Genomic DNA, 26,029 nt, shown 5'->3' with positions numbered 1-26,029 from the left:
TGAAGAAATATCTGTTTTTGAATTGCTTGGGCTTTGCTTTGATTGTCAATTTAGTTTGCTGGCATTATCTTTAGTTTGTTTTCACTTTAAAATTGAAGTCCATAATCTTAAGTTGAGTGGGAATATTGCAATCATACTAAAAATCTTGTTTACTTGCTAAATGGATTATACAACTATTCAAAGCACAAAAAATTAGTTTATAGACATATAATTATCAATCAAGAATAGCATAGTAATTCAAGAGATATAACACTTGCTTTCTTTATTCATTCAATGCTCTCATACAAAACTGAGATAGGTGTTTAGTCCTACATGTATAGTTGGCGAATGGTCAGATAACACAGTATTTCCCACTTGTACCAAGCATTCATGAAACAGAACAATTGTGCATCATAACATAAATGACAAATGATAATGATTAGACTAGAAAGTTATGTCTTTATTCCAATATCCAGAATTGTCCATACATAATCCCCCTGCCGAGTTTCCAACCAAACAATATATAGACCCGGTTGCCAACCGTCACCAACTCCCAACTACCCGACGGGAACCTCTCGGCAACAACAAAACATAAATACACATAACACACTTATAATTATTATTCATACTAACATACGTTTTTACCCCTAACATTAGCTCCCCCAAAAAACGTAGTCGTCTTCCATAGGACTCAGACAAGAGAAACTGAAATGAAAAACATAGCTAAGACCGAGAAGAGGGAGGAGGCGTCCCTGTAGTGGTCGTGGTAGGAGGCTGCTGTCCGACCTGGAGTTTCAGGTTCTTTTCTGCCATTAATTGCCGTTCCCGAGCTTTCTTTACCATGTGAGCAGCTTCCAGTAGTTTTTTATCTTTTTGTTCCAACTGTGAAGTGAGCGCTGCCACCTGGGTTGCTAATGCTTGTGCCTCCTTCTCCTGTATGCTGCAGCGGGCCTCACAGGTAGCCATCTTCATTTCCATCTCCTTCCTCAAGCTCCTCTCTATTGTGGCCAACTCTGCCTGCTTCTCACCCTCCTTTTCCAAGTACATCTGCTGAGCTTCTTTTTCCATCTGATGTTGCCGCATCTGTAAGTACACCTCTCAGAAGGCCCCCTCCATGCTGCGGAAGGTAGTGCCCAATGTGCCTGTACTTCCTGTCAGGTGCCTATGGGTCCAGTTCTGAATCATCTCAGGGATACTATGGCCTAGCCACCCCTGTTGCTCAAAGTGTTGTGTGAACTCATCCTTGCACCCCTCGGTCTTGAAGTGACACAGCTGTGTAGCGTCAATTGAATTGCCGGCTTCCATCTGCCCAGTAAGCTGAGCCATGTTGCGTGCAACATCAGAGAGCCCTTGTAGCTCCTCTAGGAATTGTCCGAGTGAGCTTGCTGGGTCATCCGGGTCAGGTGGTGTGATATGGAGTCTTGTGAGGGCTCCTGCTAGTCCACTACTCTGCTTGTCCCTTTCCTGCCGTTCAGGATCAGTGGATTTCTCTCCTGCCAGGTCTGGGACAGAGGTCTCTATTTGTAGTCATGCTTGGCCCGATGGCCATGTTATCTGGTGTAGGGGAAGGGGGAAGGTGTGGAGCGAGTGCGAACTGCCCTAGCCATCCGTCTAGCGAGGCGTTTATATCTTCATCTGTCAGAGTGTCCAAGGCCGCCTCTAAGTTAGCTGACACTGTACCGGTTCCTGCTGACACCGTATCGGTTCTTGCTGCCATCGTACCAGTTTCTGCTACCATCGTACCAGTTTCTGTTGACACTATACCAGTTTCTGTTGTTGCCGTACTAGTTTTTGTTTCTACTGCAAGTACGACCAAGTTGATCTGTGGCAACGATACTCGTCGCTGTGCCGGCAGTTCCCCCTCTCCAATCTTTTGGAACAGCACCCCCACTGGTTGTACATCTCCCACTGGGCTAGCTACTGCAAGCGCCTCTTGAGGTACCAGGTGTGCCGAGGATAGTTTCGAGGGTGTAAATTTTACCCTTGTACTTTTCCATTGCGCCCGCAATCCTCCCTGTTGCTCCTCCCCTTCCTCTTCCTCCTGCTGCCATGACTTTGTTTCCTCTTCCTCTTCTACAGCTGCGTGACCTGCCAGATGGGATCCCTCATCACCGCTATCTGTTTCTTCCACCTCCTCTGAGTCCTCTACGCTGCTCACCTTTTTAATCTCTATAGAAGTGTTTAGTTTCCTCCTCTTCCTTGTAGGCTGCGCCGTGTCGCCAAGGATGTCTAGGTGGATATAGTAGTACATGGTGGGTTTACTTGGTTCTACCCTTCCCCTTGGTTCAAATGTCTCCCATTCCTCTGGTGGCACCTGTAGGCATACAACGTCTAGGAACAAGCTGATAGCATGATGACACATGTAGAACGTTTTGTGTTCTAGTCTCAGGAAGTCGTGGATGCCTTCTGCCAGGAGTTGGCTCCAATTGTACACCTTCCCACATATGATCTCGTTCATTAATCCTATCATCCATATAGCTATGTCAGAGGCGCGGCTGGCCCCCGTCAGGTGGCTTTTGACTAGGTCCATTAACATCCTCCATTCCCCAGGTGCGATAAAGGTACGCTTCATTCCTTTGCTGTCGGCTCAGGCGCTCTTCCACTGCTTTTCTGTGAGGTCGTCTCTGCACACCAAATCCATCAACCATTTCTTTTCTCTGGTGGTTGGCTTGGTAGCATATGCTCCTTTCTCTGGTATGCCAAATACTCGCTTGAAATCCTCAGGTTTGAATGAAACCCGCACTATGTGCCCTTGAAACTGGATGACAGAAGCTCGTTCGTGTGGATTATAGCCTGATACCATGGTTCGCAGGACTGGCTCGAACTCTTTAATGTTGAATGTGGGCATCTGCACAGCGTGGTCAACCTGTACCCTCTTGAGAGATTCCTTTGTCACATGGTCTAGATGGTTTTCGTCCCACCAGGTACGACATTCACTGCCAGTCACACTCTTGAATGCTACATTTGTTGCCGTGAGTCCCTCTGAGTCCTTTGCCGCCTTCGATCTGCTCTTGGTTTTTTTGCTACTGGCGGGCTCTGTGGCAGTCATGGCTGTGGCTGCACTGCAACTGCCTTTCTCTGTTTTTCTTCCCATACACCTTCCTGAGTCGTTATTATAACTGTCTGACAGATTGTCTCGCCAGTTTGTACGACCCATTGTATCCCGCTCAGTTTCCTTGTTGTACGGCTACTTGCTTGTGTTATGCCAGACCCGCCCTTTGCCTTTTATACTTGTGTACTGCCTCTTTGATTGGCCTGTCAAGTACCTGTTGTATGGATATGGTGTTGCCGCCGTACTCTGTACGCTTCTCTGTCTGCCGCCGTACGGATTCTGTCTTGTGCAAATGCTTCTGCACGTGCTGGTGGGCGTGGACCGTACACCGTACGGTGAAGATGTTCCTCTACTTTAGGCTATGTTCGTACAGTAATGCTGTATGCTGTACGGTATCACACGTTGGCTCTTCCAGGGTTTTCTTACGCCGTACACTTACGACGGATAGTAGCCTCCACCCCGTGCCTTGTATGCCAAAACTTTATCCCCATTGGGCTATATTTCCTCGTTATTTGTGCCATTTTCTATTGGCTATGGATTGATAATGTTTATCTAAATGGGGTCTTTTTTGTAACAAACCCTAATTAGGGTTTAGGTGTCAAAATCTCAGCTGTTGATCTTCTTTAGATCCAAGCCATTCATTGTATTTGAGAGTGCTATATAAGCCCTCACTCAATTCATTTTAAAGAGTTAGAGAGTTAGAGAATCAGAGAAAAGAGAAATAAGATTAAGATTGTTAGCAGCAGAGAAATAAGTAGTGAAGAGAGAAAGTTGAACAATTGTTGTTTTATTTGGCTATGAGATCAATGAAATATTGAAGTTATGATGTTTTATTGCAATCCTTGTGGCTATTTTCATGGTTGTTTATCTTCTTGAATCACTCTTAGTAGAGATAGTATTTAAGTTTTAAGATTGAAGGACAAATGTTGTGCTTGATCTTTGGTAAGACTCATATTCCAAACTACTAGCTCCTTACTGAATGTAAGTACACCTTGTGTGGTCTGTTACTGAAATTTTCATGATATTTACAATTCAATGGAAAATTTGAGTACCTAGGCAAAGATCACAGTCACATAAGTGAAATCTTTCAATTGTTATTTAATTCATTATATTTTATACAGTTGAAAGGATTACGAGAAGTAATCTACAGAATAATTTTCCTCTCACACAAGACCGTGAGAGTGATCCTTATTTTCCTATGCAAAGGTGAAGAACTGAATTAAACAAAGCAAATGCATAGATAAGATAAGAAAGGAACCAGCCATTGCCTGGGGGTATATGGCTGGCATAAGTCTGCTCCCGAAGTCGTAGGTCTGTATTTCCGACATCTTTTCTCTTCCAGTCTCTTCCTTGTCCTGAAAAAGTCAAAAGTGAAATAGGTTAGATCAAAAGATCCAAGCAATGACTAAATGCCTACTGATCTTACCTATACATTTGCATCATTTAATCAAGATCCCCTTGACAGAAAAATAAACATCTTGGAAGACAAATTGCTTGGAGAATTAGTGTTTTCTAACTGTTTGTTTAATGTGCAGAGACAGGTAAAGAATTGCAAATTTCAAAGGTTTTATTATGAGTGGGGTTAAATGAGGCTCCCACAAGGGTTGAGCCCAACTCATATAAAGTATGACTGTTCAAAGGTGAGAGTTTTGATATGCTTAGTCTGAAGGGGGGCTGGGAAGACCATCTTTATTAATGAGGTGATTGACTTTCAGCTACTACTTCATCAACAGTGGATTTTCAGAATACATACAACGGTGAATTTAAAGAAATCATTTACCAGGCTACTGCATTTACAACCAGATTCCTTTGGAAGGAAATGAATAATTCAGTCTTGTTACTCATGTTTTCTCACAGGAGAATCAAACGGAAGAAGAACAAAACTTCTAGGGAAAAGAGATATCAGAAGTTTTGGGGTTTGTTCTTTTTACAATAAAGAAATCCCTAAATGAAAATTGGATTATTATTGTGCCTCGAGTATTTGCAGAATATAGTAAGTTCAAAAAATCAATCTATACCTGTTTCAGCTATAGAAAATTCGACTAAGAACAAATTGCAACCGTTTTCAAAGAACATGGAAAACCCATAATATCTGCCTGTGCATAGAGAAAAAACAAATTTGCATAGAGGGTTTCGTACGAAATTGCAAAAGTTCTGTATAGTAAAACCAAGTATTATTCCATTGACTTCTTCAACAAAAAGCCCCAATTTTCCTTTAAAAAAGCAGAGATACAGAGAAATTTGTAGAATTTCATTTTCAGAAAAGTTCAAAAAGAACAGGAAATAAAAACCATCAACGTTTTTGTGCCTCTTAAATTTGCAAGAAATTCTGTGCGTAAAGAGTTGCAGAAAGTTTTTCTTTTGTCAAATGCTAGAAAACCCAAAACATGAAATCACAAAATTCTTTTTAGAAGAGTGCAGAAATAACAGAAAACCATTTACGTTGTGTTATGAAGTTTTGCATAAATTTCGTGCAGAAATAACAGAGTTTATTCAGAGATAAATCAGAGTTTTTCTTCATAGGAAATATTCATGAAAACTACAGATTCTGTTCGTCATAAAATATAATGGAATTTCAGAGTCTCATCGAATCCAGATGTGCAGAGCAGACAATGATGAAACGGCAAAGGTCATCACACAGGTTCCTTCGGAAAATACAGAAAAGCTTCCTTTGATAATGCAATTTTTTCCAAAATAAGGGAAAACGAAACATAAAATATCGCTAGTAGAGCCGTGACAAACATATTTGCCGAGTTTGCAGTTGGAAAAAACAAAATTATTCATTTTTGCATTTGAAACTTCGAAAATACCTCTCATCTTTTGCAAAAATGGAGTGATGCCGTGGTTTTAAGGAAAAACCCCTATGATTTCCAATGCAGGAGCATACTAGTTAAGTCCCAGATAACGGATGCATAGAAGGAGTCAACGCACAAAACTGTTTCCATCTTCATTTCAAACCCTAGCAGCTCGGCCCATTTACCTCTTTAGCGATGAAAAAAGCGAAGTTACAATGCAAAATGAAGATTATTTTTTAGGTTTTCATCGCTTTATTCTTTCTTAATCTCTCTTTTTCCCATTTTAATGGGATTGCATTTTGTAAAACAAGGAGATTAATATATGGTGGTCAAGTTGTAAACTCCCACTCATATGTTAGATAATAACTTTGCCTAGCCGTGGGAAGGCTTTAAAACCCCCAAGTCTTTCTAAGACTTATCAATTTTAAAAGATGTAAATTAATTTTATATTTATTAATTATATCAATGTTGTAAAAAATTGGTATTTTCCAGCAACATTTATATAATTAATAAATATTCAATTAATTATTTTTGTGGTAAAATTTCCTAGCTAAGTTGCCGGTTCGGGTTCGGGTTCCGGTTCGGGTTCGAAGAACCCGGTACGCCGGTATGGCAAAATTTTGAAAAGGGGTTTGGGTTCGTTTGGGTTCGTTAGTACAAAAACATGTAAATTTATATATATATATATATATTATATATATATATATCAAAGCCTATAAGCATGAATTAAAATATGCATGTCACATAGCATCATATGAACAACAAAACAAACATAAACTTGTAATCATAGCATCATGATCATACCATAATTGATAATAGCATCATATACATCAAGTTTAATATCAAAATGACAAAATATTCAAGTATCATTGTTTCAACTTTCAAAAATATAAACTTAAAAGTTTAATCATCAAATGGATCATCTAATTCTTCATCCTCCTCCTCCTCCTCCTCCTCATCCTCATTGACATTGACATTACATGAGCCAATGCCACTTGCACTTGCACTATAAGTTGGCTCAATTTCCGAGTCATCAAGTGTCAATGCAAGAAGCTGAGAAGCAGGAGCATCCAAATCAGTATGCTCTAGCTCTATATCCCACATCTTTGTTTCCCCTTGTGTGTAGTCATGTTGTTTGTGTGAAAGAAGACGTAGGTTGGAATGCACATATACTAAATTCTCCGCTCTTTTTGATAGCAGCCTATTGCGCTTTACTGAGTGGATGAAAGAGTATGTGCTCCAATTTCTTTCTGAAGCAGATGAACTAGCAACCTATGAAGACAAAGTAAACAATTAAAGTTATACATTAATAAAAATAAAATTACTAGCAACCTATGAAGACAAAGTAAACTATAAATAAACTAAAACTTGTAAATTAAAAATTTTAATTAATTAAACTTACTTGTGATAAAACTTTTATAGCGAGGGGTTGTAGGTGTTGGAAGCATGTGCCATGGAAGTACCACCAGCTATGAGCATCTTTCTTGGATCTATGACGAAGTGCATCAACACTTAGACCATTCCCATTTGCGAATTCTATGAACTCATTTGTAACAACATCTCGCAAATCATCATCGGGATATAGTCTAAGAAATGCTGCCTTATACCCATCAGATACTTCTAGATCTCTCCATGGTGGAATCCTTCCTGGTTTATCAAGAAACTGATTGCTATAGTACTTAGGTGTCAAGGCATAGGCAAGAAGGTGCAAAGGAGTGGTCATCTTATTCCACCTCTCTACAATAATTAATTCCAGTTCTTTGAAGAATTTCTCCTGAGGATCATTCTCTTTTTCATTTATAGTGAAGTTTATTTTTTCAAGCATTGAATCAATGCCATCATAAATCTCACCTATGCAAGGCCTATCCATGTCTGTATAGCGAATCATGCTCATGATGGGCTCAGTGATACTTAGGAGATATGTAACAAGATCCCACCATTTCTCATCCAATATTCTATCCCTAATTTTTCCTGCCCTCTCAGTGCTACTTTGCTTCCATACAGTCCAATTGGTGCTGATCACCATATTGCATAGTGCCACTCTAACTTTCACAAGTCGTCTTAAGACGATTGTGTTTGATGCAAAACGGGTCTCAGCAACCTATAACACAAATTAATGCCAAATTATTAAAAAATAAAGCCAAACTTTAAAGAAGAATACACAATATAGCTTACACAATGATATTATTAACATTGAAAATTCAAAAAAATCAGAAAATGTAAAATTAAATTACTATTTCACTTACCTTCAATAGCTCCAAATTCGAATAGGTTCTAAAAATCCCTTGAGACATGTGGTGGTTTGTGATGAACATCTGGATGTCCTCAGCCTCTGCATACACATCTCTGATCCATTTTATTTTTTGCCCAATCCTTTGTAGCATAAGATTGAGTGAATGTACCGCACAAGGTGTCCAAAAGATGTGATCATAGCGTTGCTCAACCAACAAACCAGCATCTCTACAATTTTTTGCATTGTCCGTTATGACTTGGACAACATTGCGGGGTCCCACAGACTCAATGGCAGAGATGAGAATTTCTGCAATAAATTCGCCATCTTTTATTTGGCCCTCACAATCCACAGCTCTCAAAAACATTGCCCCTTTAGGGGACACTGCTATGACATTGATCAAGGGATGGTTTTTAGCATCTTTCCACCCATCTGAAACAATTGTTACACCTGTCTCAACCCACGAATCCCTTATGGGTTTCAATGCATCTTCAACCCTCTTCACCTCTTTCTCCAATAATGTTCCACGTACCTTCTCATAACCGGGGCCCTTATACCCTCTTGGTGCCTCATTAACACTTTTTATCATTTGCTTCCAATATGGGGAGCGAACAACATTGAATGACAAACCATTTGCATAAATGCACCTTACTATATCTTGATCAGCATTGTCTCTACTCTCATTTTGGAATGCGGTTTCTAAAGGCCCTTTTGTTCTTTTACGTGTCAAGGGTGGTTCACTTTGAGGTTCATTTGTGGCAAAGAAGGGGTGGTCTTCTACTACAATATTGGGATTAGAAGGGCCTTGCATTCCCCTTGTTTTCTTTGATGCGGTTTGGTTCAATCTACGGGCTTCCCTCTCTTCTGCTGCCTCATGCTCCCTAATATATTTCATCACTATCTCATCTGGTATAGGTTTACCATTTTTGCCAGGGCATTTTTTGATGCCTCTTCCTTTTATTCCACACAAATGGCCTACCACTCGATAATATGAACTATTACGTTCAATATCACATCCATGGCATTTCCAACGGAATCCCCCACCTCCCGGAAGTTGTTTTATAATGTCCACATATTTCCATAAGGGAGAATTTGGATCATTTCTTTGTTTTGCAATTACTTGTTCATTGCCAATGGAGGAAGATGTAGATGCCATTCTAGTTCCTATGGCAAGAAATAAAATAAACATATTCAAAAACAAAAACTAAATAATGAAAAAAAATTCAAGTTTCATGTTTGACAATTTGTGAAACAAAAATAGTTGGAAAAAAATGTTTAAAAACCTACCTCTTGCTGCCAATGGAAGCTTGAAAATGTATGGAAATGATGCTGCAACACTTGTTGAAGCTTCTAAAATCAGTCTTCAACTCCTCCTCTTTGATCTTGGAAGCCAAATTTTGTTCAACCTCTCTTCAACCTGCTCTCATAAAAAATTTGTTTGCAACACAAATGAGGTGAAATGTGTCAATAAGATGTTTTAGAAGTGTTTTTTAGGTTATAATTTTCGCTTTTTTAAAGGCGGAATTGAAAAAAAAATAAAATTTGGTTTGTTTTTTAACTTATTGGGCCGCCCAGCCACGCGGGTTCGACTGGGTCCGCCCGGGTTCGACTGGGTTCGACCCCGGGTTCGACTGGGTTCGACCCGGGTCGAACCCACCCTGGGTTTTACGAACCCTGGTCGAACCCGGGTCGAACCGGACCCGTACCACGGACCCGGTCGAACCCGGACCCGTACCAGGGCTTCCCAGGGGCGAACCCTGCAACTTAGTTTCCTAGCAATATTCCTAAAAGAAAATTGAAATTTTGTGCATCTTTCTAAACTCTAGGATTGAATACCTTTCATCCATAGACATATGAATAATGTAAAATGAATATTTTAACTGGATAAGTTATAAATCCAATTAATATTTATTATAATTGTGTCTTTAAAATTATTCCCAATATGCATATGGAGGGAAAATATTGAATCCTAAAGAGGTGAAGATATCTCAAGAATTTGGGGTCGAATTTGAGCTTGAAATGCAGTTAGTCATGGGTTTGAGCTAGTTCTCCAGTAGTTAGAGCCTGATTTTGAGTATTTCATGGGTCAACCTTCAATTGACCAAGAGTTTACACCTGATTTCACACAATTATGAGAGTTTGAAGCCTTTTTGTGGGGGTTTCTTTCCCTACTTGAATTTGAAGATATTTTTTTGACTTGGAGATCACTCAAGGAGACTTTCAATTGAGCACCAGTCATCTTATCCTTGCCTTTGGAAGACTTTTTGCATAAAAAAAGAAGGATTTCAGTTTGAGGGGGTTCTGGATTTTTTTTCTCAAGCTTAGCTGAGTTTTTTGTATCTTGTAACCCTTTTGCAGTTCTGACAGAAAATTTTAATAAAGATATCAGTTTATGCCTTCTCATTTTGGAGTTATTTTTCATTGTGTGATTGAGAGTAAATTTCATTTTTGTGTTATTTATCAAATAACCTTTCTTAAATTTTCTGTCTCATGCATGAATCACAGGTCATGTATTGTGGTTTATCAATTTAATTGTTTGTGAAAGTCATTTTCTTTCAATTTTTCTGAGCAAATGATCCTTTGCATGAAACACTTTTGTGATATGAATTCAGAGATGTTATAAGTGTAAAACAGGTGGATTTAGAAGAGTTTTTCTGTCATTTTTCAGATCGTATGGTGTATCACCCTATTTAGGTAGTTAGTTCTCCTTTCATCCTTATTTATTCCCTTTCCCTTTTCCCCAAAGTTTTTTTTCTCCTTAAGGTCTGGTTAGAGTAAGTGATCCATCATAATCAGGAACTGGCCTATCCGGAGGTTCAATCATAATCATAGTTCACCCATAGACTCATGATTGTTCCCATGTTATCCCAAAGTGCTAGGTTTTAATAGCTTAGTTTTCGGGTGCACTTTTGGGCCTTAACATGGTCAACTTGAGACATTAAGATTGTTTAAGAGTTCAATCATTGTTGGAGATACTGATATGTATCTTAGTGATAGTATCTATCCCATTGATGATTAGAAAATCATTAAATCCCCTTAGAAGATCGCACCAATCACAATAGAGTTGTAATCTTTTGGCAATACTGAAATTGGTAGAGTTTTTTCAAGACCAATCCTCATTGAGTCATTCTTAGGATTAGTTTAGTCTCATCTCCTTAAAACCATTATCTTTTGCCCCCTTTTTTTGAAACATCAGTTAGTATTAGGAGAATTCAGTATTCCTCATTGAAAAGTAGTTGCAAGAACAAGCTTTCCCAGAAAGTACGTAAGGCCCCTTGTAAAACAGCAAACACAACGACCACTGGTGCTTATCCACGAGTAGAGAACCTACATAACAGAACCTTGAAGTTTTTCCGGTTGATCCTTCTGCGATATCTTCAGCATTCGGGAACTTTATTTAAGAGAGGATAAGATACCTCTGGGTATTTTATTCTGTGTTTGGTCATGTACAAAAGACACATCAACAATTACTAACCAGTTATATAAACCTGGGCCACACTTTCCTTATCAATCTGTGATACAAATCAGTTTATAAACCTTTCACAAATCTATCTATAATCTGCCCATTAAGTGAGCATACATCTATCTATAATCTGCTCTAAGTCTGCTTCATAAATCTGCTTGAATTTGCTTCACAAATCTGCTATAATCTGATAAAAATTCTGCCACCAAAATGGTCACCGTCTTCTGTTGTGCAAGTCTGAATACTATCTTCAATTAACCTGCTTAAATACCAAAAATAACCTCTTCATACTCTTCTTTCAAATCTGCATTTAATCCTTTCAAGAATTACTTTGCAGTTCACTGTTTAAAATTCTTCATTCAGTCTTTGCTTTTTTAGGATCTGATATAAAATATGTATGTGTATTTTCTACACGATACACCACTCACATCACTCGTTTCTCAGAGAGAATTTTTATTTTATATTCAACACGTATTCACAGCATTATTCACTCCATACTCTTTACCCACGCAATCTCTATTTCTTACACACAGAATTATATATTCAGCATTATACTCCACTCTCTTATTCCACACCTACTTTATTCACACTCTCATCGTATTAAACATTACTGTGGATGTTATATATTTTCACTCACTTTTTCAGCACTATATTCACACACATTCACACGTATGTGCTATTCTCCTTTCAGTATTAATCACGTACTCCACACATATTCCACTCACAATCAATTTCCATTACAATTTTTATTTATATCTTACTAAGAGTTATACCCTTTGAAAGTTGTTTCATTTAAGAGATACGTCCCTTGTATAAATCATATCCCTTCTATACTTAAGCGCACCACTTGAAACAAACATTTTCTTCAAAACAAAATACATCTTTTATTAATTTATTGCTTAAACAAACCTCTTCTTTTTTTAATACTAATCGTATCTTTCACCCATTTGTTCCACCTTAATAAACTTGCTTTATGAATATTCACGTCTTCTTCACAAGTTCGTTTCTTTTTGTCTTAAGACTTTTGTCTTTTATATTCAAACAAGTTCGTTTCTTTTTTTTTTTCTATAATCGTTAAGCTAATCATTTTCTTAAGCACTGCTTACTTTATTAGAAGACAATCTTTTATGGTCATTGATTGGTATAGATAAATCCCAATCATTCCGTTGCTTTATAATTTTGTCTTTGTTCATTTTTGTCCTTTTCTGATGTTTGTCTTTTTGTGGGTTTGTCTTTTTCTGTGAATAAGACACAGCAATTTTTGTCTTCTAACTCATTTGGTAAATACTTTTGTTTTCTTTCACGAGTCTTTAGCCGTCGCTGCAAATGATTTTTTATTTCAGTTCTTATTAATCATGTCAGTAAAATAAAAAAAAAAATTCTATCTGCTGTAGTGTTCGATCTCTGTTATGAACCCTTGTAATCTGCTATAACGTTCGATCACTGTCTTTCTGTCGGATCTGTTGTCAAAACAGAGTCGCTGCTACTTTAGAATAACTACTCCAATTCTAATGCCATCGCTGTTTGCTTGATGTATTGCTTCTTTTAAATATGGAATTGATTTTGTCCTTTCACCTTCTCATACACTAATCAAATAGCACCTGTTTATTGAGACATATTCAATCGCTGTTCATATTTAAATTAAATGGTACTTACACTCCAAATTCATTCATTGCTGTTCTCACATAATCATTATCGCTGTCATCCCAACTGTCTTATGCGATCATATAAATTACAAGGATTCAATCACTTGTTCGGAGAATCGCTGATGTCTAAGAGTCACTGATTCTATTCTTTCAACGTCTTCCTTACATCATTCCAAAAAATATAAATATTTGTTTGACCACCGTAAGCAGCTGTTAAGGATTTGCTACGTATAATGCATATGAACTTTGATATCGGGTTAAACCAGTTTGTGACTGTATCTATGTATATCTGTGTCTTTATTAGTCCTCAGTCTGCTGTATCGTCCACAGTCTATCTACTCATAATGCTACGTGTACCAATCTGCATGATATATGTCCACAGTATGGTATATGCAAATTACTGTCGTTCTGGGAATACACTATTTGAAACCTTTTATTGATGTGTATTTTGTATTTTTACTGGTACTGTATATTGCTATGTTCTGTATATAGGTCAATACTGAATATACTTCAGTATATATATTATATATAATTCTGGAACAATTAATACTGGTACTGTATATACTACAGTCTTCTGTATGTTGTCATCTTTTTATATATACTGTGTATATATATACACACACTTTATATATGTATTCTGTAACCATTTGTTGAAACTTGAGACAATATATATATCAGTTTGTTGCTTAGTGGTTCATTGTCTTTGTAAACAGGTCGTTGCATTGATCACTGTATACCCTCATCTTGTATATGGAGTTCATCTTCAATACTGATCACTAATCTGATCATGGAGATGCCCCCATTTCTCATTATTAATGGTTTCATGTCTTCTTCATATAAATCACAGCTATCCAATTCCTTAATCATCACCTTTGACAGGACTAATTATCTTCTTATATCTTTGACATCAAAGACATCTAATTCCTTTGACATCAATGACAACATTTCCATGACTTCCTTACAATCATGAGCTTTTTTGGAAGTGTTTTCTTTATTAGTTTTTCTTTTTGTGTTTGAGTAAAACTGGATTAAGTTTTGCATTTGTTCTTACAAGGTCAATAAGATTTGAGTTATAGATGGTATCTTCTCATTTTTTGTCCTCCTCATTGGCTTGATAGAAATTTAATATGTGGCTTAGTTCACCATTATGAAAATTCAGTGGATTGTTTCTTCTTATGGGCCAAATAGGATCTTTGTTACTCCTAGTTTCCGGGACGGGGACGGGGACGGCAAGGGACAAGGGTATGCATTTCCGGGACGGTGATTTTTTTTGCGAATTTTGGGGATGGCTAGGGGACGGCAAAGGGGACAACTATATTAAAATAGGGAAAATTAAAATATATAGGGAAATTTAAAATATTCATATGAAAACATGGATAAAGCATGCACATATACATTATAGAACCTTAACATATAAGAACTAGCAGAATTCTTATGCCAAATTTGTGTTAAATTGAGAGTCGAAGTCAAATTGCATATAGAATTCATTGTTAAAATTCACTATCAAAATGGTGGTATTGCAACCATGATTTTAACTTGATTGTGAAACAAAGAATGCTACTCTTTGATTGTGGGCCTTTGCTCTTCATTACACAAGGTCCTAATTTTATGCACTTTCTTGTTGTGTGTCCATGTGAGAAAGAGGGACATCTTTGAGGGTGTGGGAGAGGGAAACTAGGTCTAATGGAGATGGGTTGGAGTATCTACTCTCATATTTGACTTGCATTAGGTTTTTGCAAATTTACTATCGTTGAGCTTCTTCTAATCTATTGATACTTGTGAGCAGTCTTGCTCATCCATTCCATGTTCCCACTAGGAACATCATATTTTGAATTTTTTTGATAGAATAGTAATCACTTTGTCTATTTGTGGTAACTTATCTTACTTTGCATCTACCAATGTGCGATGACTTTATTTTGGCTCTTTTCTGCCATGTGGGAATTTAAAGATCTTGTTTCTTTCATATTCTCCTCCAAGCTTCAATATTAATTTTATCATCTTGGAATTCTTTGATCTCCTCATCAAGTACCACATTTTTGTTGATTATGTTCATTTTTATCATATAACCTACATTTTTTCAAAATAGCGTTGTATTATCAAAATCAATCTTTATTTCTGTTATTATGCACCAGCTAGTCAAACTTTTGTACAGTTATTCCACTTATTGATTTTTTAGTGATTGTTTAATCTAAAACAGAAACAATCCTTGTTATTGATTTAAAAATCTTATAATGATTTAGGCAATTCATTACTTCATCATACTGGCCTCTTTGTTTTTTGGAGATGAACTTTGTCATTGGATGGTAAATTGTTAGTGCTTTCTATTATCCTTTTTAATACATCGGATGACTCCCTTTTTTTCTTCTATGTTTTTGGTTGCAGCATTAGGAGGTTTTGAGCGTGGGTTGTATGCAGAGAAATGGGCACCATTTATCAAGGTTACTTATACCAACAGTGATGAACATAACCACTGAAGGAAAACTAGATTGCATTTTCATGATTTGTATTTTCTGAGTCCTAGAATTTTTTTGCTTTGTAAACATTGTGAAGGAGAGTTCTCAATAATTCAGGAGCTAGCTGTCATTGTGGCAAGAGGAAGACATGGTGCTGCTTGCTGCTTTCCAGTGGTGGAAACCACCCACAAGTATGTGGAATTAAGCTATGACCCTTTTCTAAAGGTGCCACTGTGTAGTAAACATGATAAATCTCTACACTTATTCCATATTCAATGAATGCTGTTATTCTGTTACTCTCATGCTGTAGAAATCTCTTTTGACAAAGTGAATTAAATCGTTTTCTAAATTGACAAACCAAATTGGTATCATCATTAAATATAGCTATTGCTTATTTTTCTTTTTCCTTTTTAGATTCATAGAAAAGGAATTCATTTCTTTTGTTCAACTCTTTAAAGGAATATATTAAGTTCAGCTCTTTAAACTTTAGTGGACTATTATTTTATTGTCCATTTTGTTGTCTTATATAGAGGGTTGACCACCTCATATTTCTTTCTCTCTTGAAGTTGTCACATTTCATGTTACTAACAGAACCAAAACAGATAGGGATTATCTACATGATTATAGCATTGACAAAGTCAGCAGGTTTTCCTTTTTTGTTATAAACAGTCACTATACTCTTACCAAGTGATTGAGGACTCTTCTCTCTAGGATAATAAGGAGAGTCAAGTTTTTGTGGTGTTATACTGAGTTTTACATCACATATGAACTCCATTGTTATTCTTTAGCCAGTTTAGCTGTTTTTTTCTGTGTAACCCGGGGACGCGTCCCTGGCCTAAAATCCCCCGTCCTGGTCCTGGGGATGTTCCGAGGACTTGGGGACGGCTGGGGAATGTTCCCCCCCTGTCCTTAATTTTTCAAAATTCCTAGGGGACGTCCTGGAAACGGAGACTTTGGCCCTAGCCGTGGGGACGTCCGTACGTCTTGGGGACGGAGGGGGATGGTTGGGACGTTCCCTAATCATCTTGGGGATGGCCAAACGCCCCCACGATTGAGGCCTTTTTTCACAAGTTAAAAAAAATAGAAGTTAACGTATTTTTAAATTTTTTTGGCCTAAAGTGGGTCCTATAAAAAAAACCCTAAATCGGCTTTACAATAATAACAAAATATTTATTATTATTAAGTTAATGAACGAATGTTTTTTTTCATAGCATGACATTCCTCTTTCTATGCAGTATTGTGTGAATTATTAAGGGCAGCAGCGATAATTCTTGTTTGACCAGGTTCGACGAAAATCAAAGGAGGCAGAGACATTTTGGATTTTTTGTTTCCACTTTCAACTTTCGTTGTTTGGCTTCAGCGCATACTGGGGATTCCGGATTATAGGAAAGAAATAATAAAAATCGGGCTTTGGAGAGGGATTTGATAATATTTTGGCTGCGTGGGGATTCTCACATATTGCTTGGGTTGCGACTTGTGTGGCTTTGACTGGAGAGTGGAGTGAGTATCGTGGTCATGTGGTCATGGTGTGAATGTGGGATGGTTTTGATTTCTCATTTCAGTCTAAGGCGTAAGCATTAAGCAATTAGCAATTGATACAAATTCACCATTAAGCATTTGATACATCATACAACTGATAACCCAGGCTGCCAGGCATTATTTGTTCTGCAATTCAAGGTTAAGGTCCCATATTTTCTATATTTTTTTTCATTAATATTTTTGGTTTTCAAAATTTTTAAATTTGTCATTTGAAGAATGAAATGGAGAAATGTCTGATTTAAAACCTTCATTCAAAGAATCAAACTCAAAAAAATGAGTGGGGGTGACAGTAGTAGTGACAATGAAGTGGAAGTGGTTGGTGGAAAGGCAAGTGGAAGTGCTAAGAGAAGTAGTGGGCAGCAACCTAGCATATTTAAATGTCCTTTAAAAATTATGGAAATATATGCAAAGGGCCCTTTTAATAAAAACAAATCTCTTCTCCAATATGTTACACCTAGGCTCAGGGGTGAAAGGAAAGGAAATTCGGGAGGGAGCAGGGTGTGGGATTGTCATGTTTGTTTGATAGATTTTAGGGGCAGCTACACAAGGGTAAAATCCCATTTTTTGGATGTTCCAGGCCATGGGGTCAAAGCTTGTCCAAAACTAAAAGATGAGGAGAGGATAGAGTGTCATAGATTGCATATGGAGACAGAAATGGTGAAACAAGTTTTGGCAATACCGACCTCTTTTGTATGTTCACAAACATCTGGGCCTATCACATCCATTATTGGTAGTAGTAGTCAAATTGAGACAAGAGGTTCAGGAAAGAGGAAGGTGGGTAGTGAGAAGGGAGGGTCAGTAGAAGCTTTGTTTAATACACAAGGACGTGAAGCTATAGAGTCATCCATTGGTAGATTCTTTTTCGCTAACGCCATCCCATTTCATGTGGCACATTCCTCTTACTTTAAACAAATGGTCAAAGATTTAGCTACTTTTGGTCCCACATTCACATCCCCTGGAGATCATAAGCTACATACTACTCTCTTAAACAAAGAGTATTTCAAGGTTAATTGGTGTAGGAGCACCCTAGGGACCTAGTTTTGGTCCAAAAGGTCAAAATTTGAATGTTATGTTTGTTTTGTGTTCTTTTATGCAAATAAAGCCATTTGAGGCCATTTTGATGTATTGAGACCCAATTTGGAAAGTTTGGGGTCCGTATGGTTTAAAATGTAAAACTTGCAAAAATTATCATAACTATGGTGCTGGAGCACTCTAGGGACCTGTTGTGACGTATTCACACATCGCCCCATTGCGAATGGGGACCCCTGCTTTTCGCTTTCTAGGATTAGTCCTCTTAGCTTAGTTCTAGGTTAGTGTTGAGTCTTTCGCTATGAACGTTTGCATTGAAGAGGTATAGTGGGTCAAGAGGTCAGAAGTAGATCAAGTTTGTCTCTTTAAGATGAACCGAGGTTCGACACTTCCTTTACCCAGCCAAGATTTTATCACTTCCACTTCTCCCAACACTGCCCTTGGGTGCCCAGGCCTGATGACTCTCATTTCCATTCCTCTCCTTTGCCATCACCATTTCACCCTTTCATCCTTTCGTCTCTCTTCATTCCATAACCCTCCATCTTAACGGCTTTCCACTTCCCCTTTCCTACCATCACCATTTCACCCTACCCTTTCCACTTCCATATCCCTTACCTTCTATCTCTCTTTATCTTTTATCACCTTCACCTAACATACTCATCTACTACCCTTCACCTACATTTAGTCCTACCACTACACCCTCACCTCTCTTCACTTAACTTAAACCTACCCTTCCATCTTACACCCTCACCTCCCTTCACTAACTTCCTTTCCACCTTACCCCTATCCCTATTCTATCCTAACATCTCTCTTCCCCTCATACCTTCTATCTCACACTCCCTTTAACCTACCATCCACACTAACTTCCTTTCCCCCTTTATTCCCCTAAAATCACCTATTCTAACCCACATCCCATAAGTCTCACTTCCTTTATTTCCCTAATCTTACCTCTCCCCCTACCCCTAACCTTCTTACCCATCTATCCCACCTTTCCTTCCCCTAGTCTAAACCTCATCCCATTATAACCCACACCCCTCTACCCTTTCATTACCCCCTCATACCTCCCATTACATTTTACTCCCTAACCTTCCCTAACTCCATCCACTACCTCTTATACCTCCTAACCCGACGCTTCTCCTACTTCCATTATTTATATCCCTTATGTCCCCCTTTCCTCCAACATCCCATTTCCCCTCTTTCTCCACGTAGCAGCTTCCCTTACCACTTCCCTCACATTCCTCTCATCGCCTTTTTGGGCCCCACTTTAAACTCAAAATGGAGAATTGAATTAACTTTTTATTAAAGACTCTTGTTGGGACCCACTGAGCTTTAGCCTGGAGATTTTAAGTGTTTTTAATTACCATGCCACATATTGCTTGGGCCCCACAAATCTTAAATGGAGAATCTAAAAGCTTGTTTTAAGGCATAGTATTTCCTTTGACTTCCTTTACCACCGTAGCCTTGATTGGGCCCCACCAAACTCTAAGGTAAAGGAAAAAGTTTTTGAGACATTTTTTATTTTTTATTTGTTTAAAAGTAAAGCAGCCACCTCATCATTTTATTTGGCTCCTAATATTCCCAACACATGCCACTATGAAACACAATGTAAGGTGTGGAACTTAGGAAATAAACAAGCTGGCCTCTGAAGTTGAAGATGTGTCACATAAACAAAACATTGGGGGGGATTTAAATTCAAAATCAAATCATAAGAAGAGCAGGGCAGGCCCGAATATGATCTACTGCAGAAGAGCATAAAACTCTCAATTTGAACAAGGCAGAGATAAAGGTAGTTAACTTCCAGCATGGGGGAAAGGTGAATCAGACTTATTTTGAAGGTAATCTCAATCATGTTGATGCGAATTTCACCAAGTGTCATCTTTCAGGGTCCAATCTGATGGAAGGTGAAGAATATTAGATTTCAAGACAGTAGTACCGAGAGAGAATTCATTTCCAGATTGATAAAGCTAATAATGTTGTTAAGTTTTGTTTGATTCTTCTTAATTGAAATTGTCTTTTTTTTTTTTTACTTTCAGGTGAAAAAATAAAAGACTCGGGAAAATCAGAGCAGATCAGACCTAAATCAATTCAGGAAGCAGGATTCAAAAGGAGCAGACCTAATTAGATGCAAGCCATCATAATCATCCAACACTAAATTTACAATCAGACCTGATTTGAGGTCAATTTCTGCTTGAGATGAAGCAAAAGCAACTTGTTTGAAGTCTAGTTCTGTGCTTAATTCAAGGTTGAGGCAGAAGGATCTTAATTTGAATAACGAAGAGCAGATTGGGGGTATTTCTACAGACGTGGTCCATATTAGATTCAGGTTGGATTTCATCAATCTAAAAGTGATAGATTTATGGGAAAAGGAAACCTGAATTTTACAAGGAAGAAGTGAATTCAACACAATCTAGGACAATTTCATTAAGCACAATTGCTTGGGCAAATGAGGACAAAATCACCGGTTTTCCTGAGACTTGAGCGTGTAAAATTGGAGAAAATTGGAGACCCTGGGCTAGATTATCAAATTTCGCCAAGGGTACAGGAGCGAATTCTCTTTAGGCTCCCTTTGCCCCCCTATTTGGATCGAAGACTTCACTTTAAGGCTTTGTTTGATACAAATTCCATTCATTTCCCTTTGAGGAGCAAGGTCATGAGGTTTAGACGTGAAGATTTGAAGAAAGAGATGAGAATTTGAGCTAGAGCATCAAATTCGCTCCTGACCCTTCTAAAGGTACAGGAGCGAATTCTTCTTAGGCTCTCTTTGTGCTTCTATTTTGGATGGAAATCTCACTTTAGAGTGTTGATTGGAGAGGAATCAAATTGAACTTACCTTTGGGGACGAATTTAAACAAGCTTGAACTTAGAAATTTGGAGAAGAAGCTAAGACAAGCATAAAATTCGCTCCTGACCCTTCCAAAGGTACAAGAGCGAATTTTCTTAAAAACACCTTCTTGCTCCTTACTTGGATCCAAACTCATGCCTTCAAGGCTTGATTGAAAGAAACTTGAGTTATGCGTGCCTTTAAAAGAGAATTCAAACCAAGTTGAATGATGAAGTATGGAGAATTTGAGCAGCATTGTCAATTTCGCTCCTGACCCTTTCACTAGAGCTCCCCTCTTCCTTCTCATTTGGATCAAATTCATGCTTTGCTTTTAGGCCTTGAGTGAAGGGGAGATGATTCTTTTATGCCTTTGAAGTACATTGAAATGAAGTTGAATGGCAAAAGGTTAAGGATTTGAGCTATCAAGCAAAATTCGCTCCTGACCCTTCCAAAGGTACAGGAGCGAATTTTCCTAAGGGTCCTCTCTAAGGTACACAAGCGAAATCTCTTGGAAGGACCTCCTATCTCACCTAAAACACTAAGAAGATCTTGTTTTAAGAAAAGTTGGGAGCAGATTGACTTGAGCACGATGAGAAGAGAATTTCAAAAATCAAGTCTAAGGCAAAGTGATAGGAATGAAGCGTGAATTGAGTCAAGAGGAAGAAACTCGCTCATGTACCTTCCAAAGGTACAGGAGCGAAATCTCTTGAAGAAGAATGTTTAGTTAATCAAGATATCAAGACAAGCCTTCTTGAAGGTAATTTAAGCCTTTGTTGCAGCATGAGCCTTTTAATGATAATGAAAATTGAGTATGTGAGTGAGAAAACTAAGATCAGCCCTTAGTTCGCTCAGGTACCTTCCAAAGGTACAGGAGCGAAATGCATTGAGGATGAGTAATATGCTAATGATGGTGTGTTGTAAGTCTTCTTCATGGTGGTTTCAAGTGTTCAAGCATCCTAAACTTCATGCAGATCGTGAGAACTAAGCTTGCCTTCATCAAATATTGATGAAAATTTGACTTATATCCTAGCTCGCTTATGTCCCTCTCTAAGGTACCAAGGCGAAATTCTATTAAAGGCAATTGCATAATGGTAAAAAACCGAAAAGATCAGGAGAAGACTAAGTGCAAGTCAACCTAGAAACATTTGATGCATTAATAAACCAATCTCACTTTGGCGGCAAAAGCAAATTCGAATTTTTTAAAGAGAAGTTGGCCAGCTAAAGGGAAATACAATTGATTTATTCATCCAAACAAAGTCGGCTTTCATCAAAGAAGTGCATTCTCCCATAAAGGCGCCTATATAAGGGAGGTTGATTCTTACATTATTCATCATTCATTTCAAACATTCTTCTTCAAAGAGCGAAATCCTTCAGCAGTTAAGAAGCAAATTCCAGATTTGTCAACAATCTTCACAAGCCGAATTCGACAAGAGCGAATTTGAGGAGCAACTGAATTCATCAAGGCGAATTTCAAAAGCAGATTTCATTAGACAGATTGGTGATTGAGGAGGCAAATTTCAGGTCTTATAGAGATCAGTCACTTTAAGGCGCAGAATACATCCTAACAACAGCAAAATTCAATAAAGGAAGGACTGAATTCATCATAGCAAGAGCAAATTTGCTCAAGAAAAGGACAATCTCCCCTAAACCTGCACCTATCAGGCCTGCAAATCACATAAAATCAGAGATTGTATAAGCTATATATCATGTGTTTGATGCATAAAATCAGAGATTGTATAAGCTATATATCATGTGTTTGATGTTCATTTGTTTGTTTTGCAGAAGGAAATGAAAGAAATCAGAAAGACTAGGTTGGAGGAAGATCGGAACAAGGATCTCAAGAAGAATATTTCAACATCAAGGTCAAAGGAAGACCTCTTCAAGAGGATCTCATAGGCAAACACAAGAGAGCCAAGGAAGGGTACATTGTTCATCAAGTATATCAAGGACGATGGAGGATCGACAAAAGTCATCACAGAGGAAGTACCAGACAAGGTGGCATCCCAGTCACTTTTCCTCCAGTCAGATAGGTCCACATCAGCATGTCCAGATTCAATGTACCTGACTCATTAGTGATAACACAAACTTCGAGGCACCTACCCCTGTTTTCTATTGGTTCTCATGCATTGAATGTAATTTTCTCATTGGCTAAAAGGTTTTGTTGTAACAAACCCTAATTAGGGTTTTCATCTTGTAATCCTAGCCATTCATCCTAAATCAATCTAAGCCATTGAAATGTAAAGGGCTCTCTATATAAAGCCCTAGCTCTTCATTTGTAAAAGTTAGTAGTCAGAGAATAGATAATAGTTAGTCAATAGTTGATAGTGGGTGAATAGTTAGCTAATTGTGAATAGTCAACTGATAGAATAGCAATTAGAATAAATTAGGAGGACAAGGCAAGAAATTGTTGCCAGTGATTGTAAACAAACTTCTTTTTCATTGAAGATATGGTGAAATATGTCGTTTCGTTGCAATATGCATGGTCTCTTGTTGAATGTTCATTGTAGATGGTAAATAGTTAGATTGAATGAAAGAAGTTGTTGAATGCACTTGTGTGGAATCCGTCTAATCCACACCACTAGCCTTTTGATGACTGTAAGAGCGCCTTGCGTGGTCAACTGGCATAAAACGAGCTTAATTCCGAGTCATAGCACCTTTGTTGTTCCCGCATTATCTTGAATGGTGATCGGTATCTGATGGTATACGATTTGGACATATTTGGAAGCATCCCTTAGAAGATCGCACTGAGTTGGTATCGAATTGTTCAAGCCTGATGGTGAGACCCAACCCAGTAGGATTCCACCTAGTCGTTCATCCATCTTCTCGCATTCTAGGTCTTAGAGTAGGCTTTCTGAACCTTTCATCTTTTGATATTTCTTTATATCTCAACCAGTAGATAGGACTTGTGATTCCAGCAAATCAAATGTTCAGGTCATATAGTGTAAGTCCCCTTGTGATCCCAGCAAAATCACATCATACCACAGAGAGCTTATCCACACGTAGAGATCGTACATAACAGAACCTTGGAGTTACTCCGATTGATCCTTCAGCGAGATCTTCAGCAGTCGGGAACTTTGTTCAAGAGAGGATAAGATACTTAGGTATTTTATTCTGTGTTTGGTTGTGTACAAAATACACATCAACAGGACCCAGTTTTGGTCGAAAAGGTGAAAATTTGAATTTTATGTTTGTTTTGTGTTCTTTTATGCAAATAAGGCCATTGGAGGGCATTTTGATTTATTGAGACCCAATTTGGAAAGTTTGGGGTCCATATGGTTTAAAATGTAAAAGCTGCAAAAGTTGTCATTGTTATGACAATTTTTGCAACTTTTTGAAATGTGGTTGAAAGTTAGTTTATGGCTGTTTGAGGATGTAACCCACTTGGTTGGGTATATATATAGACCCTTGGCACGCCATCCAAGGTTGGTTGGTGGAATTTTGGAAATTTTGCTAATGAAAGTTGGAGTTTTTATGCAGTTCTGGGCATAGCAGTCTGGTTCTCTTCATTTTTCAGTATGAAATTCATCATGTTTTGATTGGAAACTAATTCGATGTGTTAGAGTAGTGAACTACCTTCATTTTGGCTTTTGTGGCATTAAATTTCATTTAGATTTGAAGTAGTTATGATCATTTTAATGACTGCAATCTCCAGATTTTTACAATACCAGTCCTGTTGCAGCTTTTATTCTGAATTGGTACGGAAGATTTAAGGATCAAGATCAGACTCATTTGAAAGAGGGGTGAATTACCTTTCATTTGGCACTGATTTCATTCAATTCCATAAAGTTTTGAGCATTTTGTAGAGGTTTTTTCAAAAACTGTCCAAAAACCCTCACAATCCAGGGCTTTGACACAAAAATGCTAATAACTCTCCATTCCACCGTGGGAATTTTCTGATACCTGGTGGAATGGTGGGTTTAGATGTCCTTTCAAGGTTCCTTTTGGTTTCAAGGTAGGAGATCAGGTATGGTGCAAGTTTGAAGAAGGCCTAGCCTGGCATCTCTATGTGACAGGCTTAGAAAATAGTGATAAAGTGAAGTAATGTGTGAACCTGTTGCAGATCAGCGAGTTTGGGTGCCCAAAACTAGTTGATTTGGTGGTTTGGTGATGCATGACACATGTTAGAACCATTGGTTGAGGATTTGTGTGCATTTGAGAGGTAGTGGCTTTGTAAAATAGGGCTAATTGTGATCCCTCAAACCTGCAACAGTCCGAATTTGACCCTAATGTCTCAAAGTAACTTATAGGGGTTTCTACATATGTTGTGTATCTCTGAAAAGGATATCTTAAAATGTTTTTGATTTGTGCCCATGGTCAAGGGTTGGGAAGTTAAAGTCAAAAAACCAGACAGGGAGGCCTAGTAGGCCTAGAAGCCTTGTGTGAAGGAGGTACCCTTGTTGGTGGTTTCTAATTAATGCCAAGTGTTAGGACAGGTTTTATGATGATCTTTGATGCTCATAATGCTCTAAAGATAGTGAGTTCCTTGTGTGTGTTGGTGGATCCTCTTATTGACCCTTGTGGCATAGTTGTCATGTTCCCATGATGCATAAGAAGTTGGCCATGAAAGTCCATTGTAAGTTTGAGTTACTTGTCCATGTTGAAGTGTGTTTTGTCTGACTTTCCATCCACCCTTGAGTCCTCTGCATCATTAATGTGCTAATGGAGGATATGAAACGAACTTGGATGAGGACTGGTTGCTCTATTGTGATGGATGGGTGGACTGATGTTAGACATCGACCACTCATTTGTTGTCCTCATTTTTGTTTTAAAAAATGAAGGACCATTACATCAAATTTTTGTGAAAAAATGAAAATTTTACTCTATGGCATGCTTGCCGAGGCAGAATTTTGACTAATCCTCGGACTGGCTTAATCCTCAGTCCATCTTCGAACTACGTTTCGAATTTCGTCACATTCTGGATTCGTTTGCTATGTCTTTCCTTCAATTTCGGGTTTTTCTCCCTGACTGCAGGTGGAGAATTTTCCTTGAACTGCAAGTTTTAATGATTTCCATTGTTTTGGT

The 26,029-nt window shown here is 38.1% G+C and overlaps 1 protein-coding gene across 1 annotated transcript in view; it reads left to right on the top strand.

Moving 5' to 3' along the window:
• Positions 1–26,029, top strand: part of LOC131049869 (phosphoribosylaminoimidazole carboxylase, chloroplastic) — a 174,272-nt gene that overhangs the window by 58,247 nt on the left and 89,996 nt on the right. The window contains exons 6-7 of the mRNA XM_057983951.2: positions 15,548–15,603; positions 15,736–15,809. Of these exons, the coding sequence (XP_057839934.2) occupies positions 15,548–15,603; positions 15,736–15,809 (130 nt within the window). The remainder of the gene's footprint in view (positions 1–15,547; positions 15,604–15,735; positions 15,810–26,029) is intronic.

The sequence above is a fragment of the Cryptomeria japonica genome, chromosome 2 (assembly GCF_030272615.1).
Source record: "Cryptomeria japonica chromosome 2, Sugi_1.0, whole genome shotgun sequence".
NCBI classification, from domain to species: Eukaryota; Viridiplantae; Streptophyta; class Pinopsida; order Cupressales; family Cupressaceae; genus Cryptomeria; species Cryptomeria japonica.
Note: the sequence above shows the minus strand (reverse complement) of the source record. Positions and strands in the feature narration are given on the sequence as shown.